This window comes from Macadamia integrifolia, chromosome 9 (assembly GCF_013358625.1).
Source record: "Macadamia integrifolia cultivar HAES 741 chromosome 9, SCU_Mint_v3, whole genome shotgun sequence".
NCBI lineage: Eukaryota > Viridiplantae > Streptophyta > Magnoliopsida > Proteales > Proteaceae > Macadamia > Macadamia integrifolia.
The window spans coordinates 17,755,500-17,776,608 of record NC_056565.1 but is presented as its reverse complement, the minus strand read 5'-3'; the positions used below and the strand labels follow the sequence as shown (position 1 = coordinate 17,776,608).

At 38.0% G+C, this 21,109-nt stretch overlaps 1 protein-coding gene across 3 annotated transcripts; it reads left to right on the top strand.

The window, feature by feature from the left end:
- The first annotated feature begins 164 nt into the window (after window positions 1-164).
- Window positions 165-20,351, top strand: LOC122088588 (probable choline kinase 2). Of its 3 annotated transcripts, none has more exons than XM_042657901.1 (9): window positions 165-510; window positions 5,732-6,178; window positions 14,033-14,154; window positions 14,268-14,463; window positions 16,006-16,123; window positions 16,262-16,309; window positions 16,849-16,949; window positions 19,420-19,559; window positions 19,888-20,351. In XM_042657901.1, the coding sequence occupies exons 2-8, from the start codon at window positions 5,825-5,827 to the stop codon at window positions 19,531-19,533; spliced, it is 1,053 nt and encodes a 350-aa protein (XP_042513835.1). In that variant the 5' UTR covers window positions 165-510; window positions 5,732-5,824; the 3' UTR covers window positions 19,534-19,559; window positions 19,888-20,351. The 3 variants fall into 3 exon arrangements, with proteins under 3 accessions (XP_042513835.1, XP_042513836.1, XP_042513834.1); XM_042657902.1 differs by having other exon boundaries at window positions 166-465; window positions 19,420-19,535; XM_042657900.1 differs by having other exon boundaries at window positions 166-510; window positions 19,420-19,535.
- The last annotated feature ends 758 nt before the right edge of the window (window positions 20,352-21,109 follow it).

The window sequence follows — 21,109 nt, the reverse complement described above, 5'->3', positions numbered from 1 at the left end:
TTTGAAACGTAACTTATTATTGTTCAGTTATCTAATTTGATGGTCTTGGTCCTTGGACCAGGTTCTATTTCTTGACGACCTCGAACCTTTTCTAATCCATTCCATCATGAGCCGAATCTGATGATGCGAATAACGGTTAAACACGTATAAAGAATTTAATGCATGAATTTCAGGCTTAACGGTTTCTTCGTCTCTGTCAAGTGACGACGAGGTTGTACCCCATTCCGGAGGACACGTAGAATCTGAGAATTTATTAAAAAGGGTGATACTCCAGTTGGTCCAATAATTCTTGTTCGTTCCCTCCTCCTTTCTCTCTCCTCCACTTCCATCTCTCTCTTTTTCTCTCTTTTCCAAAGGTTCCAACCCACCGATTCACCGACGGCGTTTCGACGTTTCCCTTACCTGGATTCGACCCTGGCAAGACTTGAAAGGTTCCATTTCAATATTAGCTTGCGGTTCTTGGAGGTGAGACGACATTTGATCTGTTTATCGATTCAAGAATAGTTGAAGGTATTTGGAATTGGATTCGGCATTTTGTTGGTTCTTCTTCGATTAGGGCTTCTTTTTATGGTTTTCCTTTTTTTTTTCCCTGGTGGTGGCGTTTCTTTTATTTGTTGGGCTGTTTAGCTTGTTTATTTGGATATTGTAGTTGAACATAAAATAATGCCTTAGCAAATTTAGCTTTTTCTTTCCTTGTTTTCATTTTTTCCCCATTCCCTGTTGCTGAATGATTTGGTTTGTCTTTGTGCTGTATGTTTTTCTCTGTTGTATGAGCTTAAGTATTCAGTATTAAAAAAATAAGGTTAGTATACTATGAATGGGTAGAGAATAACGTAAGATTTGTTGAGTAAAGATAACAAAATCAATAGCAAAAACCAAACCGTAATAGATGCAAATACTGGTGCATCATAAGTGTCAAATGTCAAAATGAAAATTCAAGGACAATCCGAGGAACCTCCAGCTCATACGAGGGGTTGTGTGACCCAATTGCTTTTTATCGCATTCCCATCAACTGTGAGAGATTGATTGTAGCTTCAAGGTGTAGTTTTCCCCCTCCCTATTGCTTGGGTTGTTTTAGCCTGCTCTTGTTCAGTTGTTTACCTCTTCTTATCTTTTATAATAAAAGGTTGTTACATCTAAAGAACTTAGAAATAGTTTGTAGGGTCATGAGTAACCATCTGGTCCTACTTCTTAATGAGACCATCTTAGACTCTAAATTTATGACTCTGAAAAACAGAAATCCACCATAGATTACCTTGCCGATATTTGAGAACTGCTCTCTAAAATCATACAGAACAGTGGGATTTCTGCAGAATGGAATTGAATAGCCTTTTAAATACAACAAAATTTATGCTAAAGGGATAAGTTTTTTCTCCCAAGAAGTGGTCTAAAGGAAATTGATGGAAATGGACCCAAACATAACTTCAATTTTTAGGAGACAATAAAAATGAAACAAGTTAATCATAACAGCACTGAATTGACAATCAAACTCTAATGGGGATTCTTCCTAATGTTCCTTCTCTGCATTAACATGTAGACATCAAAGTGTAGAAGATTGCACTAAATTGCAGTTCAACAATTTTTTTTTTGCTAAATGTGTAATTCGTTGAAATTCACTGGTGATTCTGAGTCATTAGTCACCTACTGAATCTTATATCTTGGCTGAGGAAAGTGTCAAACTTTGGATGTTGAGCTCTCATAAAGGAAGAAAAGCCTACTTTGAGCTTTTACTATCATTGCAAGACTAGCTACCAGCTAAAAGAATAGGAGAAAGTGAATGCTGAATCTGCAAATAAGTACCCAGGTTGATCTTTTATACGAGTAGTTGAATGTACCTCTTGATGGTAAAGTTAGGGTTGGTTATGTCGAATTGTGTATGCCTATGCTGTTGGTAGGGGACTAGGCTTGGTATTCTCCAGTGCTGCAGTTTATGGCATTTATTTTCCTAAAAGACTTAAAAGAAAGAAGCAGCTTGCAATATGAGGTGGAGAATCAAGCTATGATGCATTTCGGTGCGTATGGGTTGGAGAATCAAGCTATGATTGCATTTGGGTGTCTGTCTAGCTATGGAAAATTGACAATGAAAATAGCCACCACTAGTTTGACTTTGCTGCTTAGGCTCGGTATGGTTTTGGATGCAGACTAAGTGAGGGCCATGGCTGGGGTCGGGGCTGAAAGGGAAAGGACCTGCTTTTTCTAAGACTGCTATGTTAGATTTCTTTTCTTGTCCTTCCTTGTTCTTTATTTCTGTTCTCTCTCTTATCTCTTGAAAGGTGTATATGTGGCAGGGGTGTTTTCTATTTTGTTGATTAACTTCTTGCAGGAAGAAGAGGTCTTAAAAAATAAGTAAATAACTTGGATGGGACTGTTTAGGGTGTGAACTGAGTTCTTGGGATCTTTTGAAGTGGTATCTTTTTGGTGTTGGGTGATATGTATGTGAGGGTGCAACTTTTACCATTTCTCTCTGATGCAGTTAATGTAGAACACAGGGATTCATTTCATCGAGCTATTTTTTAATTTTTAGTTCAATTAGATAATGCTAGTTGTTGTATGAGTCAGTAGAAGATTGAGTCAAACTCCAAGTTTATTTTCAGTTTTCTGTTTTAGACTCCAATTAGGAGACTTTATTTTCTTCTTTAAATAGAGCTTGTAATTAACGCGAGGTTTAGATTGGAATGAAAAAAAGTTTGAGTTGATACCATTGGCTGCCAAGAGCTGTATGTGCAAACCTGTCACCTGCTCTGATTTTCTCTCTCGTCTCAGGTACTCATTCTCATCCCTCATCCCTCATCCCTCATCCCTCATGCCTCCTTCATCTTTCTCTATGTCTTCTAAATTCCTTCTTCGCCTATTCTTTTTTTCTTCCTTATTGTGTTCAGTCTATTACCTATTTTATGTGATTGTCGAACCAACTGAATCATAGAACATTTGTTCAGTCTCTCTAATAAAGAGTCTGTTGAGTTTGATAATTGGAGTGAACGAAGACTTTTCCTAAATGCACTAAACCCTAGAGTAGCCCCAACACCATTACTGCTGCAAGCAGATATTTCTCCCCCCCCCCCTACTGCCTGAGTTATTTTCAGAGGTTTAAATCTCTTTTGGTTGTTGATGCTTGGTTCTAATAGGGCTTGTAATCAGTAGAGAATTGTCATTTTCCGTTGCCTGAAATCTTGAATCGGTTGGAACTCGTATGTTGAAGTTCTCTTGGCTGCAAGCTACTAGACTTCCGTTGGTATTCTGTGTGATCAACGGTTAAGGACAACCTCCCTTCAATGTTCTTAAACCCATTCTCGTATTGACATAAATACCCTCTAGTTCTCTCTTTATTTAGTTATTACCCTTCCCTAGTATTGGTTACCAGAAACACATTTACTTAAACCTTTGTGTTCTGTTTAAGTCTAAACTCCACATTTCTTCACTTGTTGGCTTTAGACTTAAATATATTTACAGTTTTGCCACTTAACAATTAAATTGAAATATTCATCAGTACTGTGAGGCCATGGTCCCATAGATACCAAAATTAGGCTTTTTGAACCTTGAGATCGGATCAACTGGTATAAGAGCTGAATTTTCTGGTAGTTATTAACCATGACTGGGCAATCACACATCACCAATCTCAAGTTGCACAAGTTATTTCAGGAATTGGCTGAGAGTTAGAAGAAGACTGAGGCCAAGTTTAACAAGTTCATGGAAGAAACTCAGTGCACTCTCGCTGAGATTCTTACTTTTATGAAGAGAACTGAAAAGCAAGATGAAGCAGGACCATCTTGTTGGGGACAGCCAGCTCCATCTCCTAAGTTGTTTTTGATGATAATAAATGGATGTGTCATCTAACCATGCCTGTCTCTTAGTATTCTATGAAATACCTATATAGCCAAACCTAGGACATACATATATAGTGAAGACCATATAGTGTTTGCCCTATACAAGACCTCAAGGTATGAAAACCTCAAAGTATCAAGACTTGAAGTAGACTTCAAGATTTGAAGACTTAATACACTTGAAGTTTGATGTCCTGAAGATTATTAGCATGAAGAGAAGTTGAAGACAAGAAGATTGTAGCCTATTGTAATAATGCACACAGCACAAGCACTTCACTACGTAAGCATGCATCGGCATTAGCACAACCGCACCCTCGTTACCTTAGAATGACTGTAGGAGGTACCCAAGAACTGTTTTAGAATAAAATGACTTAGTCATAAGTTCACATTTAGTTTATTAGCTATTTAAAGTCGAAAGACAGTGCATGCCAGGTCTGGTCCATTCTGGGTCCAACTGGATGGAACATCTGGTCAACTGGACCATCCTTCACCTGATAGACCCAAGTTCATGAGAGCATCCGGTCAACGGAGCACTCGGTCAACCAGATATTGACCGGATGATCCAGAAAGACTCCAATGGCAAGTTTTGGCAGTTGGCCGGATCAAATGGTGGTCGATCGGAAGATAAAAAAAGTGATCGTTAGTAGAGATTAATTTGCCTAATTAAAGACTTCTAATCACCCCTATGAATACCCTCATAACGGAGGGCACCGGCCTTGGACTCACGGAGGGCAACGACGAACGGCTGAGCATATATGGCTGTTGGACAGACTGTTGGGCATGCAGCTGGCCTCAAATCGGCATTAGCCAAGTGAGCCAGGCACTTCAGGCAGTGGCTGGCCTTGCGGGGCTGGCTGGCTGGCGACCAAGCGGCAGCGGTGCTAGACGACAACTAGGTAGAGAGCAGGCAAACGGGGCAGGAGGCATCGAGGTTGCTGGCAAAGCAGAAAACCAAACGAGCCTAGACAGGCCTAGTGGGGATGGTGACCTATGGGCTGGTGCCCAACCGATGATGCTCCAACCAAAGATGAAGGAGCAGATAAAGGGAGGTGAGGAGGAAGAAGAGAGAGGGAGAGAGGGACAGAATGAAGAAGAAGAGAAAGAGCGAGCAGGAGAAAGAGAGAGAAGGGAGGGAGAAGATGAGAGAGGAAAAAGGGTGGGGTGGGAGGCGGGGGATAAGCCCGGCCTCATGGCCAGGCTGCTCCAGAGTGGCGGCTGTTGCTGGATCCTTCGCTTCCTTCGCTTAGGGTTCAGGAGGAGAGCCTCTTGCACGTTGTCGCTCGACCGTAATTACATTACATTGGTAAAATACTTGAAAGTTTATTTATAATATTTCAAGATTTTATTAAATTGTAAAACTATGTGTGTTCAATTGTATTGAGATAAAGCAGTGTTGGTTCATTTTAATCTTGACAGGGAATTGTAGAATACATACAGATGAAGAAGAATATGATAAGGACAAGGAGATGATTAATCGACACTGTAATCCTAAATGCGTTTCTAAATCTGTCGAATTCATAGATTGCAAGTGTGTAAATCGCTAGTGACAAAAAGAGTATAATATTTAAACCAAGTGAATATAGAGAATAATATTTAAACCAAGTGGAAAATATACATATTTACCTTGCCTTATTCCCTCTTCAGAAAGATTTAAGCAAGGAAGTTTTGGTCTGCAGAGTTTTCAATTACATTCATTCCAAATATTGAGTATTTTTTACATATTCATTGAAATTACCATCTAAGATAGAATTTAAATCTTTGTAAATAAATGTATTTTCGGCTCTAATTCCTAATATTTTTTGAAAACATATCTAGTGCATATTTTTGCAGATAGGATGTATATGATTGAATTTGTTTTATGAGGCTTTTTATGTATGGACCAGTTGTTTTTCTTTTCATTTTCCCTCCAGATCAATTGCTACTGTGTTAAGAGTTCTGTCAGTTTTGATTCTCTGAGGAAGTCTTCACCTACATATGTTTGGAGACCTTGTGGATCTTTAAAGATGGGTGTGGTGGACGATGCAGATAAGAATAGAGAAGATCATCTCCCTGGAGAAGTAAAGAGTATTTTACAGTCATTGGCTTGTAGTTGGGATGATATCATTGATTCAAACGCATTACAGGTGATCCAGCTAAAGGGTGCATTCACCAATAAGGTCTACCAGATCAAGTGGCAAACAAGAACTGGAGAACCCAGCCGAAAGGTTTTGGTTCGGATTTATGGAGAAGGCGTTGACATATTCTTTGACCGGAATGATGAGATCCAAACTTTTGAGTTCATCTCAAAGCAGGGGCAGGGACCTCGTCTGCTAGGTCGTTTCCCTAATGGGCGGATTGAGGAGTTCATTCATGCACGGGTATGTGATGTTTGCCATTGTGATTATTGAACTTTGTCTCTCTCTCTCTCTCTCTCTCTGTGTTACCCCCCCCCCACCACCTTTTTTTTTCTTCAAAAAAAAGCCTATTTTATATTTATCTTGAGAATCTAAGAATTTTGTTTCTTTTGTTATGTGTATCCACCCATTAGACTTTGAGTGCTGGATCCTTGATGGTCCAACTTACCAATTTTAGAATCTAAATAAGCAAAATTACTGTATGAGAAACAATGATATAAGATGGTAGCAATTTTTTCTGCTCCTTGGAGAGCTAATTTGTGAGATCTAGGGCACTTGAGTTAAAAGAATTAAAGTGTCAATAGTTTTATGTAATAAACTAAGAGTTCAGGTTTAGGTTTTAGGTGATATAGAAGTAAATCTTGAAACTAGAGCATAGAAAGGTTCTGTTTTCTGTTCTCCTTCCAATCCCTCATGGGCCTTCATATGGCCCTAATTGTGGTCCTAAACTTATGCTCAAAGGGAGGCCATTCATAGGGCTGCATGTCGGTTTGTTAGGCTCATGGTAGCTCATACCCACGTCCCAAAAGCCTATGTATCTGTACATTTTGTGTTTGCATCCCAAATACTTGAACGTCTAGTGTTTTAGTTCTGTATTTGTTTATATTTTCGAGAGACCACCAGTGTCTACTAACATCCCAAACCCAGATAAAGGAGGAGGGTTTAGTGCATCAGGTAGATAGCCTGCACTGTGAAAATACATATGCCAAGCATTTATCATGGACTCTAAATTAGGATTCTGAGCGCATCAGTTAGGAGGAATGATATAATGCCAGATTAGTGGTGCTAAAAGACTGAAATACTTGCAAAGAAGTGGTGAGAATGGATATGAATTGTTTTGGGTTTACCACAGACATGGCTCTAAACATGGTGGGACAAAGCAGGAGCTGTGTAGCCAGCCCCATTTAGTTGGTAAAAGATTGATTGGGTCGAGTTGTTTACATTTAAGAATCTTGCTTTTGGGTGTTGTGTGAGCTGGCCTAGACACTTGTTATGAAAGACTACTTTTCTCCTTGCCTTTTTTTAATGATGTGCAATGAAATACAAGTTGTGGAACCTTCTTGGTCTGTGATGAATCTGCATCAACTACCCCCTTGGACCAAAGGCCCAACATGTATAACACCCAACCCTAGGCTTTTTCCTAATACACAAGCCCATTTCGGTGATGAATCTGCATCAGTCTGTCTGGTTATTGAGACATCTGAGATGGTCTAATGTAGAACTAAAATTGAATGGTCAATTTAGCCCCAAATCTACAAGATCTTGTAACCAGAGAGAGACCAAATCAAAGCACAAGGAGAACTCAGACAATTAGGACAGAAACTAGAACTGATGATGAAGGAAATAAAAGGGAAATAACTTCTGAAGTCCAATTTAAGATATTAACTCAAACAATAAGTGAGCAATCAGATTAAAGTAGGAAATAAGCAAATCAAGACAGAAAATAGGGTTAACTGTAACTGATTTGACAAACAGGGAATTGGGGTTTGATTAGACATTGAAATAAGGCTGAAAGAATAAAGCAAACAGGAGCATAGATCAGAAAATAAACTGATGAATTTGGGAAAATATTACTTGTGTCTGATTGACACCAGCCCTCCTTAATTTATAATAGAAGAGAAAAGAGTACAAAGACAAGTTTGCCCCTATGGACAGTTTTACCCTTATACTCATATTACAAGACTCCCTCTCAAGTTGGTTCATGAATATCACACATGCCCAACTTGCACAAAATAGGATGAAACACCTTATTATTGAGACCCTTTGTAAGGACATTTGCTAACTACTCTCTAGACCTCACAAAAGGAATGCTTAGAAGACCTTGCTCCAGCTTCTCTTAGATAAAATGCCTGTCAATTTCCACAAGCTTCATGTGATCATGCTAAACTGGGCTATGAGCAATGCTGATAGCTAATTTATTATCACAGTACAACATCATGGACAATTGAACAGGCACACCCAAATCTTGAAGTAGCCCCTGAAGTTGAAGTAACTCACAAATACCATGCGCCATGGCTCTAAAAGCAGCCTCTAAACTAGATCTAGCCACCACAGCCAGCTTCTTGTTGTACCATGTGACAAGATTGCCGCCAACCAAAGTACAATAGCCTGACGTGGATCATTGATCATTTGGGGAACCAGCCTAGTCTACATTAGTATATGCCTCAACACACATATGATCAAAAGGTGAGAACAAGTTGCCCTTCCCTGGAGCTGACTTCTAGTGGTGGAGAATGTGAAACAATACTTCCATATGAGAGGAATATGGATCATGCGTGTACTAACTAACCAAACTAACAACATGGATGATGTCTAGTTGAGTATGGGACAAATAGATAAGTCATCTAAATAGTCTTTGGTATGGACCCTTCTCAATTGGTTTTCCATCCTTGCTCTTCAGATGATCATTGGCTTCAAGAAGAGTATCAACAAGCTTGCATCCCAACATTCCAGTCTCAGAGAGAAGATGTAGAGTGTATTTTCTTTTAGAGAGAAATACACCTCTAGTAGACTGGGCCACCTCAATACCAAGGAAGTACCTCAACTTGCCCAAATCCTTAATCTCGAACTCCTTACCTAGGTAAGACTTCAAGTTGGCTATTTTAGCTGGGTCGCTCCCAATTCATTACTTTGTTTATATCCCACTGAAACCATAGCTTTGTGGAAGTGACCAAACCTTGCTCCCGGAAATTGTTTCAGCCATATAATACACGCCTCAGTTTGCATACCATCCCTTGAGTTCCCTTACAAGAATAACTTGCATGGATGTCAATGTACACTTCTTCCTCAAGCCATGGAGGAAGGCATTCTTGACATCGAGTTTTTGTAGATCCCATCTTGAGTTAACTGCACAGGAGATAATAAATAGGACAATATTCATCTTGGAAACTTGGGTAAAGGTTTCCTGGTAGTCAATCCCATAGGTCTTCGTAAAACCTCTGGCCACCAGTCTAGCTTTGTACCTATCCACAGTTTCCTCCATCTTTTGCTTGACCGTGAACACCCATTTGCATCCCATTGGCTTCTTGTGTGGTGGAAGAGCTACCAAGTCCCACATGTCATTTTTCCCAAGTGCCCTCATTTCTTTATCAATTGCATATTTCCACTGCAGTTCTACAAAAACATCCTACAAATATGAGGAATAGAAACAGAGGACAAGTAAGACAAAAAAGCACAATAGGAAGGAGATAGAGAGTTACAAGACACCACATTGGAAATGGAATGTTGAGTGCAAGTCCTACTTCCTTTACGGACAGCAATAGGGAGATCAAGAGACAGGTCAGACGAGAAAGATTACTTGATGGGATGACAAACACTGGATCAAAGGACGATTGGCCTTGTACAATGGTAGTGGTGTCTTTTTTCTTTCAACGAGAATACACTTGTAATGGCTCCTATTGAGAAGACTTCCCTCCCTCTGGATAGAACTATCTGGCATCATCCCCTTCTCAGCCGCAGTCTCCTTTTCTTCCTAGATAAGTGGACTACAATCATCAAGTGAGGCAACCAATGGCACATCTTCCCTGAAAGTAGTAGAGTCCCCTAAAGAGGTGCCGTCAAAGGATAATAGACATCCGTCTCATGAAACACGACATCCATCGTGACTTGCATACAACGCGAAGGGGGATGATAATGCTCGTGCCCTTATACTCTTATTAAAACATAAACAACCACGCAAGTCCTAGCTGTCAATCTCAATTTTGAAATCAGATTAGGTAAAAAGAATCTCAATCAGGTAGGGAAGGGCAAATTTTAATTCCAGACAATCTGATGGCCGGATCATGCCAGATTTTGGATCAAGTATCAGGCTAGGTGGAAGGGAGGTTCAACCAGATTGAGCCAATTCTGATGGCTGGATTGGTCTAGAGAATGGTGGATTGGGGAACAGAAACCTAAGAAAAAACTCAGTTCAAAAAATAGAAAGTAACGGAATATGGACAGAATGGTTACCTTCAACTGAATAGAGTAAATAATGATGAATACCTTGAATGGATGCAGAATAATAGAATAAGAAGAACTCGAATACAAAGAACCACTCGGACTTCTCATCGCAAAGCGTCAACCAGATCAAACACCAGTCCCATCAGCCTTGATCAAACACAAGACAATAACTCTAGAAGAGAAGAGCAGAGACAGCAGCATAATTGTATTAATCAAACGGCTTTAATGAAGCCATTTAATTGCATTTAGAATCAAACAAAGAGGGGGCAAGGCCATTGATTAGGAAACTCTCCAAATTGGAAAGTTTCCTAATCATTGGTTAATTGGCTACCAAAAAAACCTTTTTTCTTGTCTCTCAAGAATGAGACAAACAAATATTAAAATGAAGCATAACTTTAATTGGACCAACTTGGTTCAAACTAGTTAACTGAACCAAACAAAAATAAATCATCAGCTCCTCTTCAAAATCGTGGAGGTCTCTAGCCCTCCTAATTGTGAGATTGGAGCTTCTTCTTCCTTGGCTATAAGTCTTCAGTTCTGCATCATGGTCATGTTTCTAGATGTGACTACTTGGATTGGCACAAACACTTGTTCTCAGTCTATCAATCCTTTGCAGAGAGTGGATGTGGTTGGGGCTATGAATCAGTATCTATGCCAGCAAGTCTATAGCTTCAAACCAAAAAAAAAAGAAAAAATGGTTCCTGAAGTAAGTAGGAACTCTTCAATTGCTGCGGTGGAAGTTGTCTGATTCATAGGTGATATGTACTATAGACCAATAGGATGCTTTGAGATTTTAAAGAGTGAAGGATGGCCCGGAAATCCACTGTTGTATAATGTAAAATGGGTGAGGTATTGAGGTCATAGATCACATCATGGGAGGTCCATTGAGTTGGTTTTGAGTCCAAGTTTTGGTGGTGTGAGATGCCAGCCTTGTTTCCTTCTTTTCTTGGAGCTGTTCTCCCTTTTGTATATTTCATGTTTAATTGAGTTTTAATATGCCACAAATTGATGTGAGTAAAGAGGCTTTTTTTTTTTATTTATTTTAAATCTAGGGGAAAACAATTTGCTGAAGAGTCTTAGGCCATCAGAAAAAGAAACAGAAATTAAAGTTTTAGTGCAAGAAACAAAAAAATGACATAAATTATCCTGAGTGGATATGTACGGCTGGTGAACAGGTTGATAGAGACAAAATTTAACGTGGAAAAGGGAAGAGTGATGTGGGATAGTCTTGGATGTCCTAGTGTCCTACTGGTATGGATCTTAAATTAGGAACTTAGGTTTTTCATTTTCATTAGGTTGGTGTAAGAACTAAGATTTTGGGGAAATTGGGGTAGTAGAATATAAAGGGAATTTGAATAAAATGTTTAAGGGATAATGAGGATTGACAGGCAAAGCTGACTGTATTTATAATAAATGTGCTGATTGATAAAGGCTTATGGTCATGGGCTTTTGGCTGGTTTTTAAGTTTTATAGGTGCCCATTCAGGGTGTCAAGAGATCTATATGTATCAGAGGTGACAGATTAAAGATGATGATTGTGTATGATGTAATCTGACTCGAAAATCGAAGACAGAAGCATGATTCATTCTGGAACATTTATTAGATCTTGTTTTACTAGGTGACTAGTTGAGCACTTGAGCCCCCTTCCGTACCTTGTATATTATGTCTTAAATGCTTCACGCTTCAACTTCTAATAGAATTTTAAGCATTCAGCTGAATGAACCTTGCACTAAATAGTCTGATAAATCCTCTCCATAGATATCATGACTCATGAGAACATGCAATGGAGCTGTTGAATGACTCACATACTTTTGGTAGAGATGTGAGGTTAGAATAATACACAGAAAAGAGACTGAAACAAATAGTAGTGTCCACTAAGCATTAGTCAGTTCTTCTAAATTCTAAATTTTTGAATTTTTATTCCAGTGTCTGATACAGGAGCACTTCGATGTTACAACCCGAACCTGTTTGGGAACCTAGACCAAGAATCAGGTCTAAGTGAATTTTGGAATCTAGTAGGTTTTAGGAAGGTTTATTTATTTGGAATAGCCGACCCCATTAAGTTGGGATAAGGCTTTGTTGTTATTTGTTTTGGAATAATATTGTAGTCTTTCTTTTATTTGGGTAGATTATGTGGGATAGGATATTGGGTTTTCCAATTTGAGTTTAATTTAGTTTGCTTATTTAACTTAAATTTAGTTTCTAAATTTGATAGTAGTTGCTTAATGTAGGAGTTTCATTTTCTTTAAAAACCTGTAACCACCTATTGAAAAGACAGATTGAAGAATGAAGTTATAAGTTGAATATTGTGGTTTGTGCCTGTGGTCCATGCGTATGCGATTATCCTTCTCTCCCCCCCCCCTTCTTCTCTTGTGCAATCCTCTCTTCCTTCCCTGCAACTCTGAGTTCTCTTAGGGATTCTTTCCCTTCCGCTACTGACCCTCCATCAGTACCATTGGCATGTATGTTTGTTCTTGATTCAGACAACTTTATTGTTCTAAATTTATAATTCTCAGTAACAATTTAATAGTTTTCTGGTGAGTGCATTTAAAATAGCAAATGTGTTCATTTTGGTTTTTAAGTTAGATTATGTTAACTAAGAAAGTTGAAGTGGATAAGTTATATGTGCTGTTAGGTTGCTCTAGATGTCAAATTCAAAGAGGGAAGCATTACATGGTCAGAATAGATGCTGGGGCCTTCTTCATGGTTCTATTTGTATCTGAAAATTAAGCATTTCCTATATTTTTCATGTAACCTTTTGTTGTTTAGTGGAGGATTTCCCTTTTTCCTGTGCATTTCTTCCTCTGTCCATTAAGCTTTATCTTTCTGCCTTGAAGTCTTCCATCTATTTTTTTTCCCTTCTCTTTAATAAATATGGTAACTGAAGCTGAAAATTATGGATTTTCTGTTTGACAAGAGTTTCTTGATTTCATGGATATCTTTTTCATATTTTATCACCAGAAATTTGAGATTTATATGTGCCTTGGACATAGTTTTTAAGGTGCTGGTAAGGCAACGCCTTACCAGCGCCTTGGCGCTGATGCGGTCTAGAGATGGTAAGGCAGTGCTCCGCCTTACGTGAAGTGGCGCCTTATGGATATTTTTTTTTAACACATTTTAAAATTACTCGATAAAGATTCCAAATATAGATTTTTTATCGGTAGGTGTATGGTTTTGTTAACACTTGAGATGTATGAGATCAGCTTTACTCCACCAAAAATAACCAAAACAAACAAAACAAAAACACGATTCACAAACAGGGTTTGGATTTTGTCAAGGGTTTTAAGAAAGGGCTTTGAGAAAGAATCAAGGAACAAGGAAGAACCACTGATCCAGGCGACCATTTTGCTCCGGCAGTGGTGAGCTTCATTCTTCTTTGACAGGAGTAGAAATATAGTGGATGACCTTAGGCCTTAGGCACTCATTTTGGCATCATAGAGGTAAGTATAATAAATACTTGTATTTTTTATGTTTTTTTTTTCCTTTATATTTATAATTTTGTTTCATAATTATGTATTTATATTATATGTTAATATGTTATGATGATTGATGATTGAATATTGATGATTGATAAAGATGAACTTAGTTTATTCACTTTATTGATTTGTTTTCTTGATGAATATCTTACATTGGTATGAATATGAACCTTTAATATTTATTTAACATATGAGTAATAGGATTCAACTAGGATTTGAGCCAAATAGATTGGTTTTATAAAAAAATTACACAGGAACGCTTTAGTCGATAAGGCGACGCTTTATGCCGCCTTCTCGCTAAGGTACTCCGAAAGACCTTCAAACGCCTCTGTCGCCTTACCGCCTTAAAAACTATGGCCTTGGACTAATAGTACCATCTTGCTCCTGTTATGTGGTCTCAGACACTATCGGCATCTGACTTCCGCAACCCAGAAATATCAGCTTTAATCGCAGCTAAATTAAAGGAGTTCAATGATCTTGACATGCCTGGTTCAAAGAATGTAATCCTCTGGGATAGAATGAAGTATGTATGATTCCAAACCAAAATTTTGGGTTTTCCATTTATTGCTAGATCTAAGCTTCATACTTCTTATGTATTTATTTATTTTTTTTCATGTCTGCCTTGTTTTCTCCCAGAAACTGGCTTACCGCAGCTCAACATTTAAGTTCCCCTGAAGAAGCTAAGTCTTTCTGTTTGGATACCATGGATGCGGAAATTTCGGATTTAGAAAAGAAGTTGTTGGGAAATGATCAACATATAGGGTTTTGCCACAATGATTTGCAGTATGGAAACGTAATGATTGATGAAAAGACCATGTCAGTAACTATAATTGTAAGTTTCACATACTATGTTGCTTAATTATGTGTGCGATTTCTCACACATGGCTATTATTTGTAAATGAAAATTGCTATCCTGTTGATTCTTTTCTGAAATACAGTAATATAGCTTCAACTCTATTATGATATATAGGAGGGATTTAGCTATTATGGAGAAAGAGTTGTAAGGGAAAAAAAAAAATAATATATACATGAGAATCCAATATAATGATATCATCATGGAAACATAATGATTAATAAGGAGAACAGGCTGGTTACTGTTATTCCAACCTCTTATCCTTCCATGTGTTTAGTTATATACCTATATGTGGCTTAAATATTGGTACTTGATAGCTGCGAAGGTACTGCTCCAACTGAGCACAAAAAGATACTCAATAGATCAGGACAACTAAATTGATCACCATTTTAGTGGATAAAACGACCAAAGAAGCTCCACCCAACAACTAAACAATTTGATGCCTACAACTTTATTTTTTCAAAAAAATTGCATATCATATATGATTAACTTGATACCTGATTTCGGATTTATCTAAAATCAAGGGCCATGCATTCACTTTATTTTTGGAAAGCTGCCCACAGAGCTTCCAGAATGCTCTTGAGCTCCTCAACCTTCAAATCAGGAGAACCAAAGTCTCTTAGATTTATTCTAACACAATCTGGCTGTTTAGGCAAGGTTTTAAGTATCGGTATTAGGTATCATATCGGAGGGGCTGTTGTAAGAGATGTATTGCATTGTATTGGAGAGATGCAAGATATGCTAAGATATGCATGGAAATGCTTAGTATATATGTAAAATGCAGTTTTGAAGCATAAAACATTATGAATGACTTATTTATTGCCCGGTCATAGGACGCCTAGGTTAGGCAACGCCTTGACAACTATGTCCGACAGATAAGAAATATCAGGAAAACTCTTCCAATGCAATTCCCAGGAGTCGAACATTCGACCTCCATGTTCTGATACCATGTTTGTTACGATTTCACCTAAAAGCTAGTACTGTTAGGAAAGGTCAGCGTCAATATATACATCAACACTTTTGAGTCTGAAAGAGGTCCAACCAAAAGTGTTTATCAATACCCAATCCAGGCCTCTTGATGGGATCCTAAAAGCTCAAACTGTTAGGGAAGGGCCGTGTTGATATATACATCAAGACTTTGAGGCTGAAAGAGGTTCAACCAAGGGTGTTTATCAATACCTCATCTAGGCTGATTCAAAGGTCAAAGTTTAGAGGTGTACAAACAATCCATACATGGCCAAATATGGGTTGGGCCTCCTTTAAGCAAGCAAATCGACCATTATAGTAATATCTGGTCATCTTCTCTAGGGACACTGGTCAAAAATCACTGAAATGTGAACCCTTGATCAACTGAATCACTCTGAATGCCCAGGAATTAATCACTTCCTTTTTGCTTTCTGTTATCTACTCCTGAATGCCCAGGAATAAACGTATATGGAATTTGTGATTCTGAAGAAATATATGTGAGACTTTATGGTACTGAAAGTATAGTACTGATATAAATTCTCCCTTGTTTTGTAGGACTATGAGTATGCAAGTTACAACCCTGTGGCCTTTGATATAGCAAATCACTTTTGTGAGATGGCTGCAGACTACCATACAGAAACACCTCAAGTTTTGGACTTCGGTAAATACCCAGGTGGGCATCTTTCCAGATTCAATTCTTTATGTGGTCCAGTGCTTCTATTTTGCTCAAGGAAATGCTACACTAATTGAGCTTCGATTCCATGCCAGATCTAAATGAATTAAAATTTTTGTTTGGCCTTCATGGAAACAGGGTTGGAGGAACGCAAAAGATTTGTGCATATATACCTGAGTTCTTCTGGTGAGTCACTTGTATTCAATGTTGCATCGAGTTGTATGAGATGACTAACACATTAGACTATGTTATGTTTAGGTGTCTAAACTCTAAAGTTCAGTAAAAATTTAGGTGTTGGTTGATTCATAATTAATGGATTTCTTTTTTCTTTATGTTGATTGACAACCAGTAAGTCAATTTTGCACATTTGATTCTGAAACTAGCCAAGTTATGAGCAAGTGGGTCTTTCCCCTTTATGTGTTAATCATTTGAACTCTCCAGTCTACGGCCTCTGGATGCTTTTTTGGATTTTGTAAACTGGAGTGGAGAATGACCATCGATTCTTGACTATAAATGGCTTGCAGTGTTTTACTTCTTTTTTAGGAAGTATCTAGTTGGTAAGGTCTATTTGTCATGGTATTTGTTCTTGTCATGACAAAGAAGTTGTATCCCCTTTCTTTTGTTAAATGGAAAAAAATCCTTAGAACGGAGTGATGAATGCAATTGTCTTTATTTCAAAAATCTACTACCATGGTCTTATAGCCTTGTTATGGTGATGTATGTAGGGGGTCACCCCAATGAGCTTGAGGTGGAACGGCTAGTCCAAGATATCGAAAAGTATACTCTTGCAAGCCATCTATGCTGGGGCTTATGGGGAATAATTTCGGTACGTGCTTTCATTATTTTACTGCATTTTATTAGTTGGTTCCATAACTACATTATCTGTCCTTTCTCCTACCTTGTATGCTACGGTTCTGATGAGCTTCTTAAAGCTTCTTATATTTTCTGTTAAAATCAGCTGACTGCTTCTATTGATCTTTAAGTACGACATGTGTGATTCATCAGATTGGGCAGGATTTTAGGATTTGTACGCTTTGTACATTTGTTCAAGATAAATGTTAGGGCTACGAATTAGTTGGGCTGTGAAATTTTTAATGAACTGTCCATTCTTATAGCATTAGGCTTCCAAGGTGAAAAAGATATAAAAAAATAAAAATAAAATCAACTTTAATGGCCAACATGTGAGAGGAAAGCAGGAGTCTTAGTCCTCATAAATCCTCAATTTCATAGCACTAGTATTTATCTTTATTCAATCCTTTTATAGGTAATTGCATCCTTCAAGAGTCACTACTGTACATTATTTTATTGCTTGGAAAGCAACTATGAAGTCAAACATGAATTTTTGGAGTGATCGCTTCTTGGTAAGTCATGGGATGAAAACTAGGACACAAAGTGGTCCAACTAAGGTGGTTCAACTAAGGAGCAATTGAGGTTAGATAGCTTTATATTTGTTTAGCTAAACATCTCTTTACTTTCAGTTTTAGGGGTATTATGGCAGTTGAGTTAAGACTGGGGTGGGGGAGATGCAAAGGGCGGAGGGAGGGGGCTTTGAGGTGGGTCGTGGGGGTTGTGGCGGGTTGAAGGTGGGATGCTGGAGGGTGCTACGGGAGGGGGCCAATGGTTTTTTGGAGATTTTGAATTATCAAAGGAGAAAGAAAGGTGAAAGTTTGTTTTTCTAGGGGATTCAGAAATAAGTTTTGGGTAGGGGAATAATATAAGTATAGGAGAGTGATAGTAAATTTCCCTTGCTTAATTGTCCCTTAAGGTATAGAGTTATAGAGTCTCATCTGTTCTCGTCTTCCAATGATGAAGAAGGGTACTAGATATTAGAGTCCCAATTCCTGCAGGAATCAGGTGGAGCTCTGAGCTTCTTGGCAAGTTCTCGAACTTCATGTGACGATGGCTGAAGACCTCAGCTTAACTGATGTAATTGATGGGCATTTTTGTAGACTTACCCTCAGGTTAATCTATTTTGGTTAAGGTGAATGGTTTTGGGTATGTGGGTGGTGCACAATTGAGAAACAAAGTACTTCGGATGCCAAAGTGCCAAATTTAGGTTACCTTGCCCATATATTTGTAAATAGGTACCACGATGCTTCTTCTCGGTTCATCTAGCATTTTTTTTTTTTTCATAATTTTATTAATTAACTTTGTTAACCAAGTTAATTAACCAACTGTTAGTCCCTTCCAAAACATTTAGGGGAATACCGTTGGGTCCTATATCAGGTTAATGTTCTGCATTTGCCATGTTATTCCTCATGGTAGAGAATAGTAATGTAGCAACTGCATTTGGATGGTTGTAGTCTTCTTGATAATAGATGTACTAACATAGGGAAAAGAACTCCACTTTTTTGTGACATCACTGTTGTCATGAAGCAAGAGTTGTCAATAGATATCCACTCTCCCCTCTCCAAAAAACAAAGAAGGGAAGAAGTGACATCTTTTTTGCAATAATTTGTTTCTTTCTCAAATTTTGTGGCTTTCTCATAATAGACTAGAAAGAGTTGTCAATAGATCCACTCTCTCCTCCCCAGAAAACAAAGAAGGGAAAAAGGGACATCTTTTTTGCAAAAATTTCTCTCTTATATATATATATATATATATACTACTACTACTACTACTACTACTACTACTACTACTACTACCTCAAACATCTACAATCACAGTAAAAAGTAAAGAGGAACTAATGAAAATCCACTTGCTTCTCCCCATTAAACTGGATATATTATTATTTGAATTCTGCAAATCCACAGCATGTTGCACGATGACTTTTTGATTAAATTACCTTTTTTATTATGTAAATGGAAACTACGATCTGCATGGCTTAGCTTATTCTATTTTCATCACTCTAGATGATTGTTACCAAAAACAAAAACAAAAAAGGAAAGAAAATCGGTGGGTATAACTAGAATTTACGAATTATATTCCAATGTTATTACACTTGAAATTCCAAAAGAAAATTACTTCTGTTTCTTTCACATAAGCGATCACTGAGTAGCTGAGTGGGTATACATGCTGCTCCGTGAAGGTGGAAGACAGCTGTTTTGATTCAAAAGTGTTGCATCCCAGTTGTGGGAGAGGCACAAAAAATCTCATTTCTTTTAACTTCTATGCATCATTCTTGGAGCTTGTTTGATTTTTAACTTTTGCCATGCTTATCATTTTTACTTGCGTATTTGATTAAAGAGATGGAGCACATATATTGATTGGCATGCGCAAAGGCTAGGAAGAAGAAACTAAATCGTCATTTGATTATTTGCAGTTTTGTCTTGACCCCCTGTTTTGCATGTTTGCAGGGACATGTTAACAAAATTGACTTTGATTACATGGAATATGCAAGGCAGAGGTTTCAACAGTACTGGTTAACAAAGCCATCACTTTTGGGTTCATCCACTGTGCAGCCCCCATGAAGGTGCCAATCAGATGTTTAGCGGCACTTAGTACCTCTGTTGCTTTAGTTCCTCCTTTTTTTTTTCTGTTGGGGTGGGGTGTGGAAGAGAGAGTGAGACTGACACTGGTGCGCACCTAGTTTGTATTTTGAAAACCCAGATGTATAGGTGTGCTCTCTCTCTCTCTCCCCATCTGTTGAGGTAGAACAGGTGATAGTCAACGTTAAGCTCCAAAAAGTTGGCCACAACCCAATTTGTTGCTAGTCCAATTAAAAAGTGGATATGGAAATTTTCCATTTATATTGCTGTTAATGTTCCTCTTAATTTGTTTGACACTTCCACCATGACTGATTTGCTTCCAATCAACATGAGCAGGAAAGCGTTGCAAGATCATTCACTGCACCAATTTGACTTGCGACGAGTACTCCCAGATTCCTTTGCACAAGATTGTGCTGGAGTTCAGGACTTCGGTGTGAAATTCTTAGTAACCAGCTGTTTGAGTGTTTGACGATTTTCCATATCCCTATCATTTGATTAGTCTCTTCATAGTCAAGCAATGATGAATTCCTTCATTGCAAAACTCTCATCTTAGAATAGGTGCTACTTGGAGAAATATCTCGGTCATAATAAATATATATTGGTGCTGAGGAATGTATATATAGTGGGTCTTCTGTATATTTGGAACCCCTGTTCAGCTGTTGCAGCTCTTACTGGATTTTCTTGATGCTCTATTGGTTTGTCAATTTGTTATCTTTTAGGGATCTTGGGTGCTTTCATCATGCAGGCCTCCTTTCCTTGATAATAAACGGTTGATTTTAATGGCTAAGGTATATGACTATATTGAATGGTTGGCTTTTGCTAAGATTAGATATATCCAAGGCATATGGCTGTCTTGAATGGTCCTTGTCATTTCTTTCATGAATGCGACAGGATTTTTTGTACTCTGAATGGTGTGACGAGACTTATTCCTATTTTGGCTCTTTGTTATTTTCATTGAACATAAATGGTTCAATTTTAGGTAATCAATGCAATAAGAAGCCTGAAAGGAACAAGCCATTTCTCACGTTGCTGATGGTTGCCTCTCTTTTGGTAGAAGCTGAAAGCTAATGACTTTGAACAATCATTCCCATAATTTTTCCTTATTTAGCAACAAATGTGGAGAACGGGTGAACAATTGGATTTATGGGTTTCTAAGTTTCTTTGCCTAGACAAGTCCTCAATTAAGGAATACCTACTTGGGTAACCAAGTATGAATAGGCAAACGGATACCATTAAAACATTAGCCCAAAATCTTTGATAATTGGAGGACAGAGTTTTCCAACACCTGTGAATGGGAATCTACTCTCCATGGGTGTTTTAAAATGAATCTACTGGTGTTATGATGGTTTTTTGATCTTCACAAAAAAATAATGAGGGTTTTTTGGAAAGGTATTAAAACCCAATAGGGGTTTGTGAACAATAGGATAAAGTGGAATGGGATGGTGAACCTCATTACCTTGTGAAGCAAAATTTTGTCCATTGAAAAATGAACTGCTTGTCTTTAGGGAGGAGAAATACACTAATCTCGGTTATTATCTTCCACAATTTATACAACATT

Coding starts and splice junctions, on each gene's coding strand:
- LOC122088588 (XM_042657901.1), top strand. CDS start 5,825: ATGGGTGTGGTGGACGATGCAGATAAGAATAGAGAAGATCATCTCCCT. Junction 6,179..14,032: donor AGGAGTTCATTCATGCACGG/GTATGTGATGTT, acceptor ATGTGGTCTCAG/ACACTATCGGCATCTGACTT. Junction 14,464..16,005: donor CCATGTCAGTAACTATAATT/GTAAGTTTCACA, acceptor CTTGTTTTGTAG/GACTATGAGTATGCAAGTTA.